The following is a 21,069-nucleotide window of genomic DNA, read 5'->3' as shown; positions in this document are numbered from 1 at the left end:
ACGACTTCGTAAACAAGAAGGCCCGGACTGGGCGCAACAAGGCGAGTCTTCATGCGTACAATCAAAGACACTCACATACAGGAAGAAAGCTACAGTAGTTCAAGACAGAAAGATTACTAAAACGAACACACAGTACGCACGCATGGCAAATGACATCCCAAAGGTCTTTCAAAGAAATCAACCGATACTGTCATTGTCACTGTCATTATCGTCTTCCGCCAAATTCTCGCTGCCAATCGTGATTTCATTCGAAACTGTCGTTCCGAATCTGTTGGTGGCACCGCACGAATAAATTCCGTTGCCTTTTTCACCAATGGGAATCTCCAGCCTATGATAATGGCAAGTTCCAGTAGTAGTTCCTCCAAGCCACCAAGTAAATGCAATGGAAGAATGTCCCTTAAGCCACCGAGTGTATAGTGTCGGAATATTGACGTCTACGCCAGTAGCAACTTTACACATCAAGGTGATGATACCAGAAGACTCGTCCCATCTTTCTATGGAAGCCGTTGGCATTGGATGGCAAAGATGGGCGTTGTTTTTAGTACAAAAGCAGTTTCTTGACAATTTCCCATCTTTTGTAACAGGAACGCAATACGGCGGACAAAAACAACAGTCGCTTTCATTGCAGCTTGCATTGGCCTTTCTCGGCTCTTCTGCACATGAATCTGCACAATATGGTGGATATCGCTCGGTCAGATTTTCTCGTATCTGCAAACGGCTTGGCGGATCGTAGAGTGCGATTCCCGAGGGAATTCGGAGAGGAGGGGAAGGAGTGGCATACGTTGTAGGGTTTGAAATTGGCACTCCACTGGCATTAACTTGCATACGTACGATGTTCTTCTCATTCCAGTCGGTCCAGTACAGAGATCCCTTGTGGAATACTAAGTGAAATGGATCGGAAAGCGACGATGCCACGATCGCACGATTTGTTCCGTCGAAATTGCTTTTTTCTATCTATATAGAATACATATTTGTTAATTAAGCAAACGTAGAAAAAGTATGCAACTTACTTTCAATGACTTTTTGTCTACCCAATATATGACTTCATTTTCAATATCGAGTGCCAGACCGCTAGGTTGCTCTAAATCATTGACAATCACCTCGCGATTCCTGCCGTCCATGTCGGCCCGTTCAATTCTTCCGCTTGAATTATAGTAGTCAGTCCAATACATTTTCCTAAGAAAAAAAGCAATAAACACGCAAACGATATTTATTGTTCCCAGTATTCCATACCCCCTTGTCAAATCCAGAGCAATGTCTCTTGGATTAGTCATATTGTCCCTGATGAGTATCACCAATTCAGACGTGTTCATTTTTGCAAAGCCTACTACGTTCAAAATCGTGTCCGTGAAGTAGACGTAGCACCCAATCCAGTCGACAGCCACCCCAGCAGGATGTATAAAGCCGTGGGCCAGAGTTTCGGTGGTACCATTACGATACGTTGCGTGTACTTCATCCGTGTAAGTGTCCGTATAGTAGATGGTTTCTCGAACGGGATCGTAGTCAATTGCTACTGCCAGCTGTAGTCCGCGTAGCGGTGGATGAACGTCTGCTAGCGTTTCGACGTCAAGACCTCGTGCGCTGTTATAATCAGCCACCAAGAAGTACGGAAAAGATTTTTCTAGAGGAAGACAGATTATATATACAGCCTCACTAAATTAAAAATAAAACGCTTTGTACTGTGGTCAATGAGACATGTTCTGTTATCAGACTGCAATACTCCGCGACAGCAAGCGCACACGTGCGACCCACTTGGTTCCGGCAGGCACAACTGGGAACACCCTCCGTTGTTTTCAGCACAACCATTCGTTCCTATTGACAAAATCTACATCATGCGTGTCTCACGACACTTCCGTACCTCCGACGTTTCTGGAATTATACAAGGCGATGCCGTAGGGTGTGAGACTGAATTGCCTTAATAATTTGATTTGATACGGACTCGAGATCGGTGTCCAAAGAATGAAACGCCTCGTCCAATCGGACCATATAAGGTTAGCACCATCGAAAACTGCGGAGAAAGGATGAATGTGTAACGAGGAGACCCGTTCGGCTCCTCGCATAGAGCACAACTGAGTACGGGCATGCGCCGTAGCGCATGCCATCACACAATAGGGTAGCTAAGAATAGCTCGCGTAGGGAGTAAGTAGATAAGTGGAGTTGTAAGGACTAGTGTAGGCGTGCGAGTAGGTGGACAGACGCCTACTGGTCTGTCCACCTGGGACTATATAAGAGAATGTTTGGAGTTAGTGTGTGTGCGACTGTAGTGATTGATGTGAGTGTGAGGTGTTATCAATAAAGGAAAGTATGGGAAGTGACGAAGAGGTGTCGTTTAACCTTCAACGGTATACGGCACCCATTACAATGGAGGTCCCGCCGAGATCGAGTCCGTCGAGCCTCTCCGGACTCGATCTGAATGAAGATGAAGGAGAGAGGAATCAGCGCGATCGGCGCGATTCCGCTGAAAGAAGCGAGCTGAGCCTGTTGTCCGAGTCGGACGACGACGAAGAGGGAATAGTACCCAAGCCCCACGCGAAGACGGAGTGGGTCGCTATTCGTTCGTCGCGTCTGCGTGAACAGTATCGGCGAGTGGCAGCGGCAATGCTACAGGAGTCTCTGGAGGCCCCGAGCCTTCCTCCAGAGACGGCGGTTACGTCGGATTGGCTCTGCGAGCGCTTGGAAGCGCTGGGTCGAAATCCGCAAGCCGTTGAAGTAGGACTCGACCCGAGCGGGAATATGTACCTGCAGGATGGTCAAGGCCCTTTCCTGTATCACGTCGCGGGAAGGAGAGAGGAAGACGGCGCGAGTCCGTCGTTGACGGCGCGTGTATTGCCGAAAACCCCCGGAGAAGTTGACGCGCTTCGGGAAGAGGTGCGCGCGCTGAGGAAGGAGATAAAGCGGCTCGGGACGCGCCTTCGCGACGCCATGAAGGTCGCCGAAGCGAAGAGCGCGAAGGAACTCGGCCGGCTGAAGAAAGAAAACGCCCGGTTGAAAGCCCGGTGTGATGAGTTGCAGTTGCGGAGGTGTGAAGAAAACCTTCGCAACGAAGCGGAGGTGGACGCCTTAAGGAAGCGTCTGCAAAAATGTGAGAGCCCGCCTACGGGAGGAGAAGGTGGAGCATTGATGGTGCGAACGCCTACGCCAACGTCGGCGTCGCCCCGCCGAAAGGAGAAAGTGATCGCTCCGCGGAGGAAGAGCGTGAGCGTCACGGTAAAAGAAGAACCGTTGACCGTGGACAGCACGAGTTCGGCGTGTGCGTCACCCGCCCTGCGTGGGCAGGAGGTGCCAAGGAAGAGAGGGAAAGCCCCGCCGATTGAATACTTCTCGGCCGAGGATCCCGAAATCCTGCTGGACGACTGGCTGCCGACAGTTGAGCGTGCCGCGAAGTGGAACGGGTGGAACGAAGAAGAGCACCTAATGCAGCTCGAAGGGCACCTCAAGGGGAAGGCGCTACAGGAATGGACGCTAATGTCTAGAGAAGAGCGAAGCGACATAGGAGTGGGAACGGCAAAGCTTCGAGAACGGATCGACCCGGTCAATCCCTTCGTAGCTGTGCAGGAATTCCGGCACCTCATGCAAGCGAAGACGGAGACAGTGAGCGATTACATTCGTCACGTCGAACGGGCATACAGGATCGCTCACAGAAAAGAAGTGCAGCCTGAGACTAGGGAGGCGTTACTTTTTATGCAGATGCGTGAAGGCCTGCGAGAAGAAATAATTCGCGCTCCACAAGTCTCGGGGTGCCAGCGGTATTCGGAGCTTTGTCAAGCCGCGAAATTCGAAGAAAAGCGACTCGTCGAGATAAGGAAGAGGAGGCAGTACCGACGAGAAGTCGACGCTACCGTCCAGTCGGAGCAGTCGTCGGAGGGTTCGTTCCGCCCACAAGCGCCGCGAAAGCCTATCAAGTGCTATGGCTGCGGTGACGAGGGACATATCAGCAGAGATTGTCCGAACCGTGGTCGCGAGAGCGAAAGCAGTGGCCGGAGTGCTTCGCAGGCTTCGACGAAAAAGAAAGCTGGAACTCGACAAGTGACGGCCGAGTCGGCTACGGCTCGTCTGGATGCCCTCTTTCCAACCGACGCGGAAGTCCGAACTATTCGGGTTGCTGACAAAGGGAGCTCGAGTCAGTGCGCCCGGGTACAAATCCAAGGAGTCCCTGCGTACGGAATTATCGACACCGGTTCCGACCTGACCATCATTGGAGGAGAGCTGTTTAAGCGCGTGGCTGCCGCCGCAAAATTGCGCCGACGGGATTGTCGGGCGCCTGATAAGGTGCCGCGAACGTACGCACAGCAGGAATTCAGATTGGACGGTCTAATGGACTTGGAGATTGAATTCGACGGAAAATCGCTGATCACGCCGGTGTACATTAAGGTGGACGCCCATGACCAGTTGCTGCTGTCCGAAGGTGTGTGCAGTCAGCTGGGAATTGTCCGTTATCACTCCGACGTACGGACGTGGCAGAAGCGTAAAGAGCGGAAACCAGCGAAGAAACAGGCGGGAGGACAGGATCAACGTCAGGAAACGGAAACTGTCGCTCCGGAAGCTGCTCCCAACGTGCGGTCTGCTGAAGAGAATCCTGACCAGGAGAAGCAGGGAGAGACCAAGGCGAAGAAGACGGACCAAGCCGTCGTCCGGCTACTCACTGCAGTGCGTTTGGCTCCGGGGAAAGAAATGGTTTCCGTTGGACAGCTGGACATGGACGGTATTTTTGACGGTCCCGTGATGGTCGGCCCAGATGAGAAAAAGCGCGACGCGTTGAATTGGACGATGGCGGATGCGCTGGTCACCCCGGACGACGAGAAGCGCGTACCGATCCTGTTGCTGAATTCCGGTAGCGAAACCGTCGTGATCTCTGCTGGAACCGAAGTTGGCGTCGCTGAGGAAGGAATCGTGGTCGAGGGAGAAAATCCACGTACAGCTCCGCCGACCAAGGGCGATGGTGACGGTCTGGGGCCCCCTTCGGGGGACGGGAACGGAGAAGACGCGGTTGCCGTGCAGGAAATACGCAGTCAACCAGTCAAGGCGCACGAACCAGCCGTGGTTGATGACCTCGACGCGGATGACAACGTTACGACGCAAGAAGCGATCGCGGGGCGACGAGCGAAGCTGCGCAAAACCTTCGATCCAGGGGGAAGCGCAGGAGAAGAAATGCAACCTGTACTAAAAGTTATCGAGGCATACCACGATATCTTCAGTCTAGACGAGGGAGAACGAGGGGAAACGGACTTGATCGAAATGACGATTGATACGGGAACCGCTTCTCCCCAACGACAGCCCCCTCGTCGCGTCCCGTTTGCTATTCGCCAGCAAGTGGTGCAGCAATTGAAGGAAATGCAGAAACACGGCGTTATATCTCCTTCAGCAAGCCCTTGGGCGAGTCCGATTGTCCTCGTCCGGAAGAAGGACGGTGGATTGCGATTCTGCGTCGACTACCGGAAGTTGAACGACGTGACAAAATCGGATACATTCCCCCTCCCACGGATCGACGACCTACTCGACCTGCTCGGAGACGCGAAGTATTTTACAACCCTTGACCTGGCTTCGGGTTATTGGCAAGTCAAAATGGCGCAATTCGCGAAGGAAAAAACCGCGTTCGTAACACACCAAGGGCTTTACGAATTTCAAGTCATGCCTTTTGGGTTACGCAACGCCCCGTCAGTTTTCCAGCGATTGATGCAGCGAGTTTTAGCGGGTCTCAATCCGGAGAACGGACCAGATTATGTTTCCGTCTATCTGGACGATATATTGATCTTTTCCCGTACTCTGGAGGACCATCTCAAGCACTTGATGGAGGTGTTCAAGCGCTTGCTCGCGGCCGGATTGAAGCTGAAGCCGTCGAAGTGCCAGTTTCTCCGACAAGAAGTGGTCTACTTGGGCCATTTGATTACCCCTAATGGGTTGAAGCCCAACGCTGGACTGGTGACGGCGGTGAGAGATTATCCCGTCCCCACCGACCTCACTACGTTGCGGCGCTTCTTGGGTATGGCGTCGTACTACCGACGTTTTATCCCAAATTTTGCCAAAATTGCTTCACCGCTGCACGCGTTGACTCGTAAGGATGTACCCTTTGCATGGACGAAGGAATGCGAAGCGAGTTTTATCGAGCTTAAGCAACGACTGATCAACGCTCCGGTTCTGGCCTATCCGGACTTCACGAAGGATTTCACGCTTGAAACGGATGCGTGTGGCTACGGCATTGGCGCGGTGCTTTGTCAAGAGGCCGCGGAGGGAAGGCGCCCTATTGCCTTCGGCAGTCGGTCGCTTACTGCAGCAGAGAAGAACTACGGAATTACGGAACTCGAGACGCTAGCGGTCGTATGGGCAATGAGTCACTTCCGTGCGTATCTTTACGGCCATAAAGTGACTGTTCTGACTGACCACTCAGCGGTCAAGGCGGTACTCGGAGCACCCAGTCCGAGTGGAAAGCACGCACGATGGTGGACTCAAGTCTACGGCAGTGGCGTCGCAGAAGTCAACATCATCTATCGATCGGGAAAGAGTAATGTGAGCGCAGACGCCCTGTCACGCGCACCTCATTTTCCGGCTCCGAAAGAAGATGAGGCAGAAGGGGATACGGTGGTCCTTAGGACTACAGTAGAATACCCTATCACGGAATTGTTGGACCTCGGATCGTTGCCGTCGCCGAGTGTCGACGAGGAATTTTCGGATAGTCAGAAGAGAGATCCAGAATTCAAGCTGATATTCGATTATCTGGCAGATGGTAATCTGCCGGACAGGGAAGAAGATGCTAAATTAGTCGTCGCTCAGGCGCAACTGTACGACATAGTCGATGGGATACTATATCATATCCCTCCTAAAGGAAAAGGTGAAAGGAGAGTTGCGGTTCCACGACAACTCCGAGAACAAATGATGGAGCAATACCATGGAGGAAGAATGGGAGGACACTTTTCAGGCGCTCGGGTATTCGCTGCTATGTCTCCACGGTGGTGGTGGCCGAGGATGTACAGCGACACGATCGAATACGCCAAAAAGTGCCCCCAGTGTGCGGTGGTGCATGGATTCGGACGCCAACGAAGACCGCCGTTGCATCCCATTCCGGTGCGAAGACCCTTCCAGATCGTCGGCGTGGATATCATGACTCTTCCCAAAACGAGAAGAGCCAATCAGCACGTCGTCGTTTTCCAGGATTTTCTAACGAAATGGCCTCTGGTTTACCCGGTGCCCGACCAGACGACCCTCCAGTTGGTACGGTTGCTGACCGAGGAAGTTGTCCCGTTCTTCGGCGTTCCGGAATCGCTGCTGTCTGACAGAGGCACGAATTTGCTGTCGCACCTAATGCGCGACGTGTGTGAGAAATTGGGGATCAAGAAGATTAATACAACGTCGTACCATCCCCAATGCGACGGAATGGTCGAGCGCTTCAACAGGACGCTGAAAGCAATGCTTCGAAAGCACGCAGCGACGTACGGTGATCAGTGGGACGAGTACCTGTCGAGTGTCCTGTGGGCGTACCGGAATACCCCTCACGAATCCACGGGAGAGAAGCCTTCATTCCTCCTTTTCGGCTGGGATTGCAGGACGCCAACGGAAGCTGCGTTCCTGCCTCCTTCAGACTACGTCTGGGGTGACATCGAGGATTATCGTCAGCAGCTATTGTTGTCGCTGACTACGGCGAGGAATACTGCTGCGGAGACAATTCAGAAAGCACAGGCAAAGTATAAGCGCCAATATGATAAACGCGCTTCGGAACCGACATATCGAGTGGGCGACTGGGTGCTGATCCGGTTCCCACACGAAGAGAGCGGCAAGGAAAGGAAGTTGTCACGGCCTTGGCACGGTCCGTTTCGAGTAGTGGAAGCGAACGAGCCTGATGTCGTCGCGAAGAAAGTCTACTTCCCGGATGAAGGCACGATTCAGGTGCACCAGTTGCGCGTGGCGCCGTGCCCACCAGACTTCCCGGCTGGCTTTTATTGGTACGGAGGGCGCCGACGAGGACCAGGACGCCCGCCACAGTGGGTAGAGCGGATGCTCCGTGACGACGCGCCCGCTTCGCCCGTCGTCACGTCCCAGGAACGGAATGTGTCGCCGACACCCCCAAGGTATGGTTTACGTCCGCGGGAGAAGCTCCGAGCACCGTTGCGCTCGAGGACGAGCTCTTCCTGAGGCGGCGGAAGTGTAACGAGGAGACCCGTTCGGCTCCTCGCATAGAGCACAACTGAGTACGGGCATGCGCCGTAGCGCATGCCATCACACAATAGGGTAGCTAAGAATAGCTCGCGTAGGGAGTAAGTAGATAAGTGGAGTTGTAAGGACTAGTGTAGGCGTGCGAGTAGGTGGACAGACGCCTACTGGTCTGTCCACCTGGGACTATATAAGAGAATGTTTGGAGTTAGTGTGTGTGCGACTGTAGTGATTGATGTGAGTGTGAGGTGTTATCAATAAAGGAAAGTATGGGAAGTGACGAAGAGGTGTCGTTTAACCTTCAACGGTATACGGCACCCATTACAAATGTCATAACTTCCGATTAGGTCAAATAAGGTCTTCTGATGTGCTCCATTATAATCAGTTGAATAGAGCTAAGTACAATAGATGATAGAGAATAGAATAGCTGCCCATTTGCTTACAGCGTTATGCTGAGAATCTAGCCAATAAACTGTCTTCGCCTTTCGATTGAGTGTCAACGCAATCGGCAAACCGCTACCCTCAAACACAGGTTGTCGATTCTTACCACTCAAGTATGCCCTTTCGATTTTCGGATTGGAGCCTCGATCCGTCCAGAAGACGTATCCGGCTTCGGGATCGACGACAATGGATCGAGGCTGATCGAGCCCCGTTTTCACCAAAGTGATGTGACAGTCGCCATCGAAGGATACCACTCCGACGATGTCAAGCAAGTCGTCGGTGAAGTAGACGTTTTTGCTGATCCAATCGTAGGCGACGTCAACCGGAAGACGCAGGCCGGTGGCAATTGTTCTCTGATGCGTCGAATTGCCGACGAGGATGCGACCAGCGTGGGCGTCAGGCCAAATGAATTCTTTCGTTTCGGCCGCGTAATCGACGCCGTACGCGGTGAAATTGCTGCTGAAGAGACTTTTGATTGGCGAAATGACGTCTTTGCCACTATTCACGTCGACGCCGCGAATCTGCGTTCTCTGGGCAATGAGCAGAAACTGGTCGGGCAACTCTGAACCCGTGAATCAAAATCTACTATATGATGCTGAGAGATTTGTATGCATACCTGCCGTTGCAAGCGTCAGTAGCGACAGGCAACCCAAGAACTCGAAGATCTGCATTCCTGCTGACCCACTGGGACTGACAAGGAGACTAAGAATAAAGGCGCAAAGAGCGCTTTTGTAAAGCATTGTGCCGGAACAAACCTGAGGACATTTTCAACGTTGCGTGCTCTCCTCCGCTTCAATCCCCAGCGATAACGTATCATCTTTACTGGCGCATCCTGGACGGTACAATAGAGCCTTTTCTTTTCTTTTATTAGCCACCGTTCACACATTACAGGATCGCCCGGGAGGCGGATTCCAGGCGACTTTGTTCCTTTTCTAGAAAACGCGTCGGGCGGCAGTTTCGGCTTCACTCAACTCAATCGCCTGTCCGACGCATCCGTGATTTCGAACTACACAAAAATAGAGAAACTGCCAAAAACTTGACGGAGGATCTCGTTCGTGCTCACCTCAAGATTGCATTTTCTCAGCCCCCCAAAGCCTGCACTAAAGCAAAAAATAACTCCCTTAGCTAACGCAAAACTGTCAACTGACCTAATCAGCAGGTGTAAAGAAAGAACCTAGTTTATCTATCTGTCTGATCTCTGCCAGCCTGTGTCTATTTACTCTCTATCTCTCTTTCTCTTTCTCTTTCTACGAGTCTCAAACTAGCTATCTATCTATTTATCTATCTATCCATCCATAGAATTCAAGCAGCGAGATAGTCAACTGGTGAAAATTCGGCCGATCCTCAGGCGAAAGCGCCCAACACTGGCCCATCAGCGAAAACCTGAAACCCAACTTTTAGACAAAAACGAAATCCTCCTCCCCCCGCCCTCCCCCCCCCCCCCCCCCCGCCCTCCCCAGGCAAGCAAGAAGGCGGCTGCGGTTAGATAAGCAAGCACATTACCAGGGGACTCCTTATCATAAGGAACGTCCCCCGGCGTCATAATTTCCCAAACGCTAACGCCAAACGACCACTGAAGGAACCAGAGGATAAAAAAAATGAGCCTAATAAAACCTTCTCAAGCCATCTTACCACATCACTCTCTGTCCTGCAAGGATCCCCTGCCGCCGCCATTCACTTAACCGAATGTCGCTTCCCGTTGGGCCCGACCGAATATTTATACGGATAACAACGTCGGTGCTGTAACTGGCCAGTAGTTTTAAAAATACAACTCTTTCGTTTTCCTTCCAGTTGAATTTGGCACACGCGTACAGGCGATTTCTCGTCGCGATGTCCGCGTGTACAACCCGATTTCGAGCCACGTGGTTCAGCCCCGCGTGCCAGCTGAGCGGATATGTATACCTGAAACGGAATTCCCAAAGCATTCGTTTTCTTGCGCTTCTGTAGAATTTCTTTCAAGATGACGCCGTCTGATACGAAGGGGTAGACGATGACCGGAAGGCCGGTCATTTGCGGAGGTTATGCCAATGACGGTGAGAACCCAGGACAAATTTGGACGCGGTCGCGAGGAACTGGTGTATGTCGCGCCTTTGATTGCCTTTTGCGAGCACGTCCTTGCCACCCAGTTGAGGAGGGCTCTTTTCGCGAGTCATTACTCGACACTGACCATATCCGGGTCGAAGTGCACCGAGGAGTGTTTGACCAGATACCGAATGCACATGTGTGACACCTGAAAAACAAATAATATTCGATGTGTGATGAATGCACTATGTTTTTACCGTTCTCGTCTTGACCATTAGCTGCGTCGGGACCGGAATGTTTCAGTAATATTTTTACGTGGCCATTCAGATAAAAGGTGACGTCACAGTAGATAGTAATCCCGGATCATGATTAAAGGCTGTACACCAGCTCTGTACACCATAAATATGCTCTCTAATTAACTTGTAATAAGAAAATGCTAATGTAAAACGCTTTTATCGGAAAACAGCCGCGTCTTTCAATATGCTACGTCACAATCGATATACCGTCCCGTACAGTATTAGGAAATGGCCTGTTGTCCTTATGACACGCAAGCTGACGTAAGCAGCCACTGTGAGTCAGACTCGCGTGACAGTGCAAAAAATGCAATCTCTAATTTATGCAATTTCCCCAATTAGTTTAGGGACTTTCTAATTGAAAAGTCACACCTGAATTTGGCTGAACACATGACACTCACCCTAAAATATATATCTATGTGTGCATCTTTTTCTATGCGTAGGCGTATCTATCAGAATTCCTGATCTATCAGGTGTCTCAAAAAAAGGGCAATCCTATTTTAAGAGCAAAGTAGATTTTAGCGATATGATGCCACGAAACTGGACAGATGTTGAGGTGAGGGTCTTACAGTACAGCAGTCGAAAAAAAATCTCACTCGAAGCGGCGGCAAAGTGCACGGGCAATTGCAATCGGCGAACTCAACCAACCAATCGACGACGTGAGCAGGACAATCCTTGGTTCAATCCTTGTGCGTCGGGTCGCGTCGCTGCCTGCAAAGCGTCGAAATTCGCGAGGCGTCAAGTGCGCGGACGTTTCGCCACGTCGATCGTCGTGTTCTTGAGGAGCCAATCGACGGCGTCCGTCGCGCCGTCTCTCGCGGCGCTGCGCAGCGGCGTTTCGTCGTCGCGGACGACTTCGTAAACAGGAAGGCCCGGACAATGAAGCGACTTCTTCATGCGTGCAATCATAGATGCTGGTGCAATCAAATACGCTCACATACAAGAAGAAAGCTAGTTCAAGACAGAAAGATTACTAAAACAGACACATTGGCACAGCACGCACGGCAAAGGTCTTTCAAAGAAATGAAGCGTCAAGTGCCTTTTTCCGCTGAACAATTGGTTGGCTCGGTGTTGCTGTCAATCGTGATTTTATTCGAAATTGTCGTTCCGTATGAGTTCGCGGCACTGCACGAAAAAGTTCCGTTTCTTTGGCCAATGGGAATCTTCAGCCTATGGTAATGACAAGATCCGGTAGTAGTTTCTCCGAACCACCAAGTAAAATCGATGGAAGAATGTATACCCTCATGCCACTGAGTGTATAGTGTCGGAATATTGACGTCTACGCCAGCAGCAACTTTACACACCAAGGTGATGATACCAGAAGACTCGTTCTTGCTTTCTATGGAAGCCGTTGGCATTGGATGGCAAAGATGGGCGTTGTTTCCGGTACAAAAGCAGCTTCTTGACAATTTCCCATCTTTTGTAACAGGAACGCAATACGGCGGACAAAAACAACAGTCGCTTTCATTGCAGCTTGCATTGGCCTCTCTTGGCTCTTCTGCACATGAATCTGCACAATATGGTGGATATCGCTCGGTCAGATTTTCTCGTGTCTGCAAACGGCTTGGCGGATCGTAGAGTGCGATGCCCGAGGGAATTCGGAGAGGAGGGGAAGGAGTGGCATACGTTGTAGCGTTCGAAATTGGCACTCCACTGGCATTAACCTGCATACGTACGACGTTCTTCTCATTCCAGTCGGTCCAGTACAGAGATCCGTTGTAGAATACTAAGTCAAATGGATCAGAAAGCGACGATGCCACGGTCGTACGATTTGTTCCATCGAAATTGCTTTTTTCTATCTATATAGAATACATATGTGTTAATTAAGCAAACATAGAAAAAGTATGCAACTTACTTTTAATGACTTTTTGTCTACCCAATATATGACTTCATTTTCAATATCAAGTGTCAGACCGCTAGGTTGCTCTAAACCGTTATTGATAATCACCTCGCGATTTTTGCCGTCCATGTCGGCTCGTTCAATTCTCCCGCTTGAATTATAGAAGTCGGTCCAATACATTTTTCTAAGAAAAGAAGCAATAACACGCAAACGATATTTATTGCATTCCATACCCCCTTGTCAAATCCAGAGCAATGTCTCTTGGATTAGTCATATTGTCCCTGATGAGTATCACCAATTCAGACGTATTCATTTTCGCAAAGCCTACTACGTTCAAAAACGTGTCCGTGAAGTAGACGTAGCATCCAATCCAGTCGACAGCCACCCCAGCAGGATGTATAAAGCCGTAGACCAAAGTTTCGATGGTACCATTAGGATACATTGCGTGTATTTTATCCGTGTAAGTGTCCGTATAGTAGATGGTTTCTCGAACGGGATCGTAGTCAATTCCTATTGCTAGCTGTAGCCCGCGTAGCGGTGGATGAACGTCTGCTAGCGTTTCGACGTCGAGACCTCGTGCGCTGTTATAATCAGCCACCAAGAAGTACGGAAAAGATTTCTCTAGAAGAAGACAGGTTATATATATTAAGATACAAGCGCTTTGTACCGTGATCAATGAGACACGTTCTGTTATCAGACTGCAATACTCCGCGACAGCAGGCGCATACGTGTGACCCGCGTGGTTCCGGCAAGCACAACTGGGAACACCCTCCGTTGTTTACAGCACAACCATTCGTTCCTATTGACAAAATCAAGCGAGTGTATGTCTCACGACATTTCCGTACCTCCGACGTTACTGGAATTATACAAGGCGATGCCGTAGGGCATGAGGCCGAGTCTCCTTACCAATTTGATTTGATACGGACGCGTGATTGGTGCCGAAAGAATGAAACGCCCCGTCCAATCGGACCACAGAACGTTAGCACCGTCAAAAACAGCGGAGAAAGGATGAATGTCATAGCTTCTGGTTGCAGCGATAAACAAGATCTTCCAATTTGCTCCATTATAATCGGCTGACTCGAGCTAAGTACAATAGCTAATAGAAAATATATTGAATAGCTACCCGTTTGCTTACAGTGTTATGCTGAGAATCCAGCCAATAAACTTTCTTCGCCTTTCGATCGAGTGTCAACGCAATCGGCAAACCGTAACCCTGAAACACAGTTTGTCGATTCTTACCACTCAAGTATGCCCTTTCGATTTTCGGATTAGAGCCTCGATCCGTCCAGAAGACGTATCCGGCTTCGGGATCGACGACAATGGATCGAGGCTGATCGAGCCCCGTTTTCACCAAAGTGATGTGACAGTCGCCATCGAAGGATACCACTCCCACGATGTCAAGCACAGCGTCGGTGAAGTAGACATTTCTGCTGATCCAATCGTAGGCGACGTCAATCGGAAGACGCAGGCCGGTGGCAATTGTTCTCTGATGCGTCGAATTGCCGACGAGGATGCGACCAGCGTGGGCGTCAGGCCAAATGAATTCTTTCGTTTCGGCCGCGTAATCGACGCCGTACGCGGTGAAATCGCTGCTGAAGAGACTTTTGATCGGCGAAATGACGTCTTTGCCGCTATTCACGTCGACGCCGCGAATCTGCGTTCTCTGGGCAATGAGCAGAAACTGGTCGGGCAACGCTGAACTCGCGAATCAAAATCTACTCTATGACGCTGAGAGATTTGTATGCGTACCTGTCGTTGCAAGCGTCAATAGCGACAGGCAACCCAAGAACCCGAAGATCTGCATTGAGAATGACAAGAAGACTAAAAAAAACTACAAAGAGTCGCCCTTGTAAAGCACTGTGCCGGAACAAACCTGAGAACATTTTCGACGTTGTATTGTCTCCTCTGCTTTAATTAATTCCCTAGTGAAAACGTCTGATCTTTTCTGGCCTATCCTGGACGGTACAATAGAGCCTTTACTTCATTAGCTACCGTTCGCACATTACAGTCCGCCTTGGAGGCGGATTTCCAGGCGACTGTGCTCCTTTTCTATAAAACGCGTCCGGTGGAAAAATGAAATGGGCTGGGGAGAGAGAAACTGCCAAAAACCTGACGGAGGATCTTGTTTCGTGCTCACCTCAAGATTGAACTGCTGTATTTTCTCAGCTACCAAAGCCTGACTAATTAATTGCACCATATGCGACAACAACTCAAATCATGTTTAACCATGACACACTGCACTTAGCGTTTCTAAAGCAAAAATAACTCCCTTAGCTAATGCAAAACTGTCAATCGACCTAATCAGCAGGTGCAAAGAAAGAACCTAGTACTGTTTACCTATCTGTCTGATCTCTGCCAGTTTGTCTATTTACTCTCTCTCTCTCTCTCTCTTTCTACGTGGTATGAGTCTCAAACTATCTATCTATCTATCTATCTATCTATCCATCTATATAAAGCAGGTCAACGCTGCATAGAATTCATGCAACGAGATAGTCAACTGGTGAAAATTCGGTCGATCCTCAGGCGAAAGTGCCCAACACTGGCCCATCAACGAAAACCTGAAACCCAACTTCTAAACACAAAAAAAAACACATTCCCCTCCCAGACAATCGTACACTTGATTCGGGCAAGAAGGCGGCTGATCCAATCGTTGTCCTTCCGTTAGATAAGCAAGCATATTACCAGGCGACTCCTTCTCATAAGGAACGTCCCCCTGCGTCATAATTTCCCAAACGCTAACGCCAAACGACCACTGAAAGAAAGAAAGAAAGAAAAAATAACGAGCTCCATATAAAAACCTCCCTCCGAAGCCACCTTACCACATTACTCTCCGTCCTGCAAGGACCCCCCGCGAGAGTCTCCGCCGCCATCCACTTAACCGGAAGCCGCTCTCCGTTGGGCCCTCCAATCGAGTCATATTCATCCGGATACAAGTCGCTACCGAGAACGCCGTCGGTGATCATCACCTGTAACTGGCCAGTAATTCTAAAAAATATGACTATCTCGTTTTTCCTTCCAGTTGGATTCACGTACAGGCAATTTCTCGTCGCGATGTCCGCGTGTACGACCCGATTTCGAGCCAAGTGGTTCAGCCCGCGCGCAAGCTGAGCGGATATGTATACGAGCTGAGGCACGGATAGCGGCTTTGAAACGAGAAAAAGGACGACTGTAATACTCGTCTCTATAGCTCGAACGGGCGTTAATTAATTACCTGCAACGGAATTCCCGAAGCGTTCGTTTTCTTGTGTTTACGTAGCATTTCTTTCAAGATGACGCCGTCTGATACGAAGGGATAGACGATGGCCGGAAGGCCGGTCATTGCGGAGGTTATGCCAATAACTGTGAGAACATTGCGATGGGGATCGAGGACAAATTTGGACGCGGTTGCGAGGAACTGGTGTATGTCGCGATCGGACGCGCCGCCTTTGATTGCTTTTACCAGCACGTCCTCGCCACCCAGATGGGGGCTCTTTTCGCGAGTCACTCGACTGCCCACACTGACCATATCCGGATCGAAGTGACCCAATTTGCCAAGGCAGAAGATGCCAATAGTGCCTAAGGACAAATCGAATCAGAATCTACTCCGCAACTAGAGGCAGGGATATAGGTCAGGTATGGAATGAGAGACCGTTCACTGTACAAAAGACGCGCCTATAAAAAAAGGGGGAGCCTATTAGGGAATCTATACTAGGAGGAAGCCAAAGACACCAGAGGTGCCTTTGATACACTCCAGAGTCTAAAGTAAGATTGATAAGAGATATTGGGGTTCATCAATATTAGGAGGAGGATTTCTTAGGAAGATGAATAAGAGGCATTAATTCCGATTCCTTACCTTCCTTCACGGTCACCTCAAGAGAAATTCGTCTTCGGTCGACTTGAACGCTTTTCAGCTTAGACGCGGCGGAGCGCCCGCTGTCAACGACTCGGCTCGCGTAACCGGCTACACAGAAAGCGTTTCCACCCCATCGATCGAGCGAAGACTCCTATATATCTGTCTTACAGTCATTGCAGTTTCCGTTCAGCGTCGTCTTGGGATTCATCGTTCCGAGGGCGACGTCGCCGGGCAGAGATCGTAGCGTTATCAGTTCCGCTCTCGCTTGGGCTTCGCTCAGCTTCGGCTCGTTGCACTTTCTATATTGGAATCCGATGAAGATGATGATGACGATGGCTAGGATGGTCGACGCCACGGCGACGGTGAGCTTGAACGTCCACGACGTCTTCTCCTCGTCTAAAGAATCGTCTCCGCCTTTGTTCGAAACGGTGTTATCTGAACGTATATAAATCACGTGATTATAAGTAATAATAAATTTGAATTTCGAACCGTTAGGATCCTTTGGCGGCGGCGCCGGCGTAACATCTGTAAAACGTGCAAAAATAAAATTATCTTAGAAACAAATCCAGCTAATATATCCCATTGTCATTTTTTAGAGCAGCTCTACACGTTACATGTCTGTAAAACCGCTCTACGTCACTGGTACGAAATTGTGTTTACTTGCCATATTGTGGGGCCCCTCCACGATGAACCCAATCAATCAGTCTCGAGACGTTGCTTTTATTAATTAATCGATTGATCCCCCCCCCCCCCCCCCCCCCCCCCTCCTCCTCCTCCCCCGCCCTCTCATCACTCACGCTTGACGTTGCGTCCGCACAGGCGCGGTCGCTGAATGGAAACGATGAGCGCGCGCACCGAGGAGTATCGCAAATCGCTTATGTTGAGCGCGAAGCGAAACGTCGCCTCGCCCGTGCCGGCGCACGGCAACGAGATGAAGAAGGCTAAATAAAGGCACAAAGCGCGCGCTTGCATCACGTGTGTTAGCATAAGGAATGGACGAGATAAAGAGGGCGGCGGGGCGACGGAACAGTCGCCGCCGACGCCGCGAAGCCCTTCCGCGGACGTACGTGCATAAAACGGGTTACTTCCGCATCCAGCTAATCGTCGAATTACACGCGAAGGGGGGCCCAACACACGCGAACGAAAAAAAAAAAAACGCGCGAACGAACGACGTACGGCGAACTCTGCTTACACGAAACGTTTCGCGGTACGATTCCGATGGCGTTGATTAGAGTCGACGGCTGACGCATGACGCTCTCGTCGCTCGATTGGAATCGCATCGAGTAGAGCCACTACAGAAACGCGCGCGAACGCGAGAAAAAAGAGAAAGGATCGGTCGCGCGTCGATGAGAATCCCCGTTCACCGGGCCCGAGGGGAAGTGGAACACTCGTCTAAATAGCATTAAGCGTCGACGACGACCAGAAAGGCTCGGTTCCGAAAGAAAAATGCCTTCGCGGTTTCTACACTGTGGTGCGAGCGCGCCTCTAGCGTTGGGCTATATCGCGTTTCTCTCCTGTCAGTGTATCGAATGTCGGCGTAGCTATGCATGTAACTGTATCGATACCGATGATTGTGCGTTCCACGTGAAACGGATGCCCGACTTGTCGTACGGTATGACGTGAGGATTGCGGAACGATCCGTCGACGAGATCGCCGTTTCTTACGTAGTAGAAACGACTTTCTGACATTCCTAGGAATAAATACCGAACGTACGTCTCCCGCGTTCTTCGTTGTCGTTTCGTCTCGAAGATCGAAGACGATCGGGTGTCTTACCGAAGGCTTTCGTTTCATTCTTGTCGAGGTAGATGTCGAGCGTGCCGCCGACGATTCGGAGCAGAACGCACAGGACGATCGCAGACGCCGCCATGAAGAGCGACGCGTCAACAAAAGGACATTACCAGTGGACGAGACTCTTGATATCACCGATAACATCCGGTCACATGGTATATATGTATTTATTGTTATACACTTATTACAATTTTTTCATGCGATTGTGCATCCTAACTTTGTACTACTACAGTAGTACTACTACTCTTATTATAACTGTCTCGAAAGTTTATCACATGAGCCAAGCGAGTGCCGCCACCAAAAAGTGATGCAACTAGAACTGTTCTGAAAACCGCTGGCTTATTTGCTGAACCCCCGGTACTCGAACACGAAAAGGCGTGGTCGGATTCACTATCGGAGCGATGACGTCCGACTGGACGCCCGGATCATCGTCTCCAGAGCCACTTCGGACATTATTACTGACACAATCGTCGTCATCCTCAGGACAGTCACTTGCAGCAGTTGGCGTGGTCTCGGTCTCGGGTAGCGGACCACTGCAAGGCGAACGCGACGGATTCGTCCTCCAGTGACCCAAATCAACCCAATTAGATATAATACTCGAGGCCCTCTGCAATTCATTCTCAGACTGTTCACAAGTCGCTGCCGAGGTCGATCCGCCTGTTGGGGTCTCGATTTAGCGCCATATCTAGAAAAGATCGGTAAGAAAAACGAGCTTGTATTGGTCCTTTCAAGACTCACGGTCCCACGCGCTCTCCATTCCAACATGAACTGTCGTCATCCGATGAAATCCTTTCACAGACATTCTTTGTGAGCATTTCCACGGCGTCGTGGAACTGAACAATAGCTCCGCGAGCGAAATCCAACTGCACTTTGAAATCCATGGCACTCGGAGGAGTGCGTTCCGCATCTGGTGCGCCACCTCCCGACGATCCCGGGCCGAAGATTTGAGATTCAAGAACAGATCGCTTTCGTCGCGCCGGAAATCCGCAAGCGTCTCGAATCTAAAAAGAAAATCACAGCACGTGCTCCAATAAAAAAATTTAATAATTTACGAGTTTTCCGTGATTTCCGGGTAGGGTCACGCTGAGTTCCATCGCGGCAAACGAAAATTCCGTTCCGATGTCGCGCATTGCCGATTGAGGGCTAACATTGCCCGTTTCGATAAAGAGTCGCGACAATTTTCCGAGAAAGTCGTTGAACGCCTCGCTCAGCGCGCTCAAGTCGCCGATACAGCCGGGCAAAATGTTCTCGCAGAGCGCGCGACACGGCTTCACGTCCACGTGCCCCGCGCACATGGAACAGTGGACCGTGCGCGCGAAATTGCGCACGCACTCGCTCTCGGGACACAATGACTGAGTGAGATCGACAACGCGTTTACCGGTATCGACGGCGATCGCGAGCGCCGTCGATATATTCGTCGCTCGATTGACGAGTCGACGTATGAAGGCCATTTTTCCATTAAAAACGCCGCTTTCCGATTCGCCCGTTCTCTCGACGTAGCTCAGTATGCACGTGCGCTCCGCTTCCGTGAAACCGTCGACTTCGAGCTCGAGCAAGATGGCGAACGCGGTGATGACGAGATCGTTGCGCACTTTCGTCAAGCCCGCGTCGACGTCGCCTTCGCGCGTAAAGATGAATTTTCGCATGGCATCGTAGAGCGGATCGAAGATGGCGTCGTTCGAAAAGAAGTCCGCGTAGGCGCTATTGAAGACGTCGATAGCGCGAGTTCGACTGCTCGTAAGCGCGGTGTCGATCAGCGCTGATGGGGAGGGGGGGAGGGAGAAAAAAGCCTTAGAAACGCATTCAATGCTCTCTTGTTCGAGTTCGTTGACAAAAGGAGTCGCGCCAGTCTGATCGAATTTTATGCATACTCGACCACCCATCGCACGCGTTCGCGACGCTGGCACGACGCGCGATCTCAAGTCAAGCGCGAGAAAGGGGAGGCCTCTTCGCGCGGGGGCGAAGCGTACGGACCAAACCGCACAGTTCCGACTAATAATGAGTTGACCGTAAAGAGGAGCCGCGCCCGCGGTTTTTAGTCGCAAAGAATAAAATAGACGGGAGAAACCGCGCAATTCGTCGGTCGCTCGAGAGGAATCGAACGCGCGTGTCGCGACACCTGCGCTTCCATGCTCTCCCCCGCGCGTTCGCGTGTCGGCGCTGTGTACTTACCTGAAAACGTCTCTTCGAAATGAGTAAACGTCTTCGCGACCGGCTCGAACGCGTTGCGAACGACGCGTTGCAGTTCGTGTCCGGCAAATTGCTCGACGGCGGCTTCGGCGATCGTGGAACAGCACGTCGGCGTCGCCGACCGACACAGGCGCGTCTCTTCGGCTATGTTTAGACACGCGGTTGACGTCATTCTTTTCGTTCTCCGTTCTCTTTCTTACCGAGATGTGCCTTCGGTTCATCGTACATGTGCCCCTTCGCTTGCGATCGTTCGGCGATGTGCGAGAGTCGCGCTGCCGCGCAACTGGGCGGCGTCGGCGTCGCCGCGTCGACGGGGGCGGAAGCGAATAGGGTCGCTCCCAACAAGGAGAAGAACAAAGCGATGTCAACGATCATGTCTCTCTGGCTGGGAACGGTGTATTGCGAGGGGCGAAGGGAAGTCAACAAATCCGCGTAACCAGACTGGTGCCTTGGGTAATGGTAATTCGCTTTCGTTACGATCCAGTGCGTGCGATTGGCGGAGAGCGTAATCGCATTAGACG

General features: G+C 50.9%; 5 protein-coding genes across 7 annotated transcripts; all 5 read right to left on the bottom strand.

Annotated features, from left to right (window-relative positions):
• Positions 1 to 9: 9 nt before the first annotated feature.
• On the bottom strand, positions 10 to 2,060 carry LOC136195484 (low-density lipoprotein receptor-related protein 4-like). Its single transcript, XM_065984809.1, has 5 exons — positions 1,859 to 2,060; positions 1,681 to 1,812; positions 1,234 to 1,621; positions 1,011 to 1,176; positions 10 to 954 (listed from the first exon to the last, which is right to left on the bottom strand). Exons 1-5 carry the CDS (start codon positions 2,058 to 2,060, stop codon positions 178 to 180), a joined length of 1,665 nt encoding a protein of 554 aa, XP_065840881.1. The 3' UTR covers positions 10 to 177.
• Positions 2,061 to 8,224: 6,164 nt separating this feature from the next.
• Positions 8,225 to 11,103, bottom strand: LOC136195483 (low-density lipoprotein receptor-related protein 6-like). The gene is made up of 10 exons (XM_065984808.1): positions 10,863 to 11,103; positions 10,216 to 10,813; positions 9,732 to 9,966; positions 9,647 to 9,683; positions 9,473 to 9,589; positions 9,339 to 9,415; positions 9,200 to 9,285; positions 8,586 to 9,145; positions 8,468 to 8,537; positions 8,225 to 8,328 (listed from the first exon to the last, which is right to left on the bottom strand). Exons 6-10 carry the CDS (start codon positions 9,398 to 9,400, stop codon positions 8,225 to 8,227), a joined length of 882 nt encoding a protein of 293 aa, XP_065840880.1. The 5' UTR covers positions 9,401 to 9,415; positions 9,473 to 9,589; positions 9,647 to 9,683; positions 9,732 to 9,966; positions 10,216 to 10,813; positions 10,863 to 11,103.
• Positions 11,104 to 11,810: 707 nt separating this feature from the next.
• On the bottom strand, positions 11,811 to 14,952 carry LOC136195675 (low-density lipoprotein receptor-related protein 4-like). 3 transcript variants are annotated; one of them, XM_065985085.1, is made up of 10 exons: positions 14,876 to 14,952; positions 14,719 to 14,821; positions 14,612 to 14,660; positions 14,488 to 14,559; positions 13,874 to 14,433; positions 13,584 to 13,821; positions 13,406 to 13,537; positions 12,972 to 13,359; positions 12,754 to 12,922; positions 11,811 to 12,697 (listed from the first exon to the last, which is right to left on the bottom strand). In XM_065985085.1, exons 3-10 carry the CDS (start codon positions 14,619 to 14,621, stop codon positions 11,930 to 11,932), a joined length of 2,337 nt encoding a protein of 778 aa, XP_065841157.1. In that variant the 5' UTR covers positions 14,622 to 14,660; positions 14,719 to 14,821; positions 14,876 to 14,952; the 3' UTR covers positions 11,811 to 11,929. The 3 variants fall into 3 exon arrangements, with proteins under 3 accessions (XP_065841157.1, XP_065841155.1, XP_065841156.1); XM_065985083.1 differs by lacking the exon at positions 14,876 to 14,952 and having other exon boundaries at positions 14,612 to 14,693; positions 14,740 to 14,862; XM_065985084.1 differs by lacking the exon at positions 14,876 to 14,952 and having other exon boundaries at positions 14,612 to 14,688; positions 14,740 to 14,862.
• On the bottom strand, positions 14,937 to 18,489 carry LOC136195680 (tyrosine-protein kinase RYK-like). Its single transcript, XM_065985092.1, has 12 exons — positions 18,344 to 18,489; positions 18,136 to 18,260; positions 17,763 to 17,862; positions 17,368 to 17,511; positions 17,060 to 17,095; positions 16,739 to 17,005; positions 16,571 to 16,678; positions 15,950 to 16,293; positions 15,772 to 15,881; positions 15,558 to 15,723; positions 15,354 to 15,490; positions 14,937 to 15,296 (listed from the first exon to the last, which is right to left on the bottom strand). The coding sequence occupies exons 1-12, from the start codon at positions 18,435 to 18,437 to the stop codon at positions 15,185 to 15,187; spliced, it is 1,743 nt and encodes a 580-aa protein (XP_065841164.1). The 5' UTR covers positions 18,438 to 18,489; the 3' UTR covers positions 14,937 to 15,184.
• Positions 18,490 to 18,506: 17 nt separating this feature from the next.
• Positions 18,507 to 20,999, bottom strand: LOC136195681 (glypican-4-like). Its single transcript, XM_065985093.1, has 5 exons — positions 20,749 to 20,999; positions 20,531 to 20,692; positions 19,411 to 20,117; positions 19,097 to 19,359; positions 18,507 to 19,043 (listed from the first exon to the last, which is right to left on the bottom strand). Exons 1-5 carry the CDS (start codon positions 20,921 to 20,923, stop codon positions 18,749 to 18,751), a joined length of 1,602 nt encoding a protein of 533 aa, XP_065841165.1. The 5' UTR covers positions 20,924 to 20,999; the 3' UTR covers positions 18,507 to 18,748.
• Positions 21,000 to 21,069: the final 70 nt, after the last annotated feature.

Source organism: Oscarella lobularis, chromosome 14 (assembly GCF_947507565.1).
Source record: "Oscarella lobularis chromosome 14, ooOscLobu1.1, whole genome shotgun sequence".
NCBI classification, from domain to species: domain Eukaryota; kingdom Metazoa; phylum Porifera; class Homoscleromorpha; order Homosclerophorida; family Oscarellidae; genus Oscarella; species Oscarella lobularis.
This window is presented reverse-complemented; position numbering and strand designations above follow the sequence as displayed.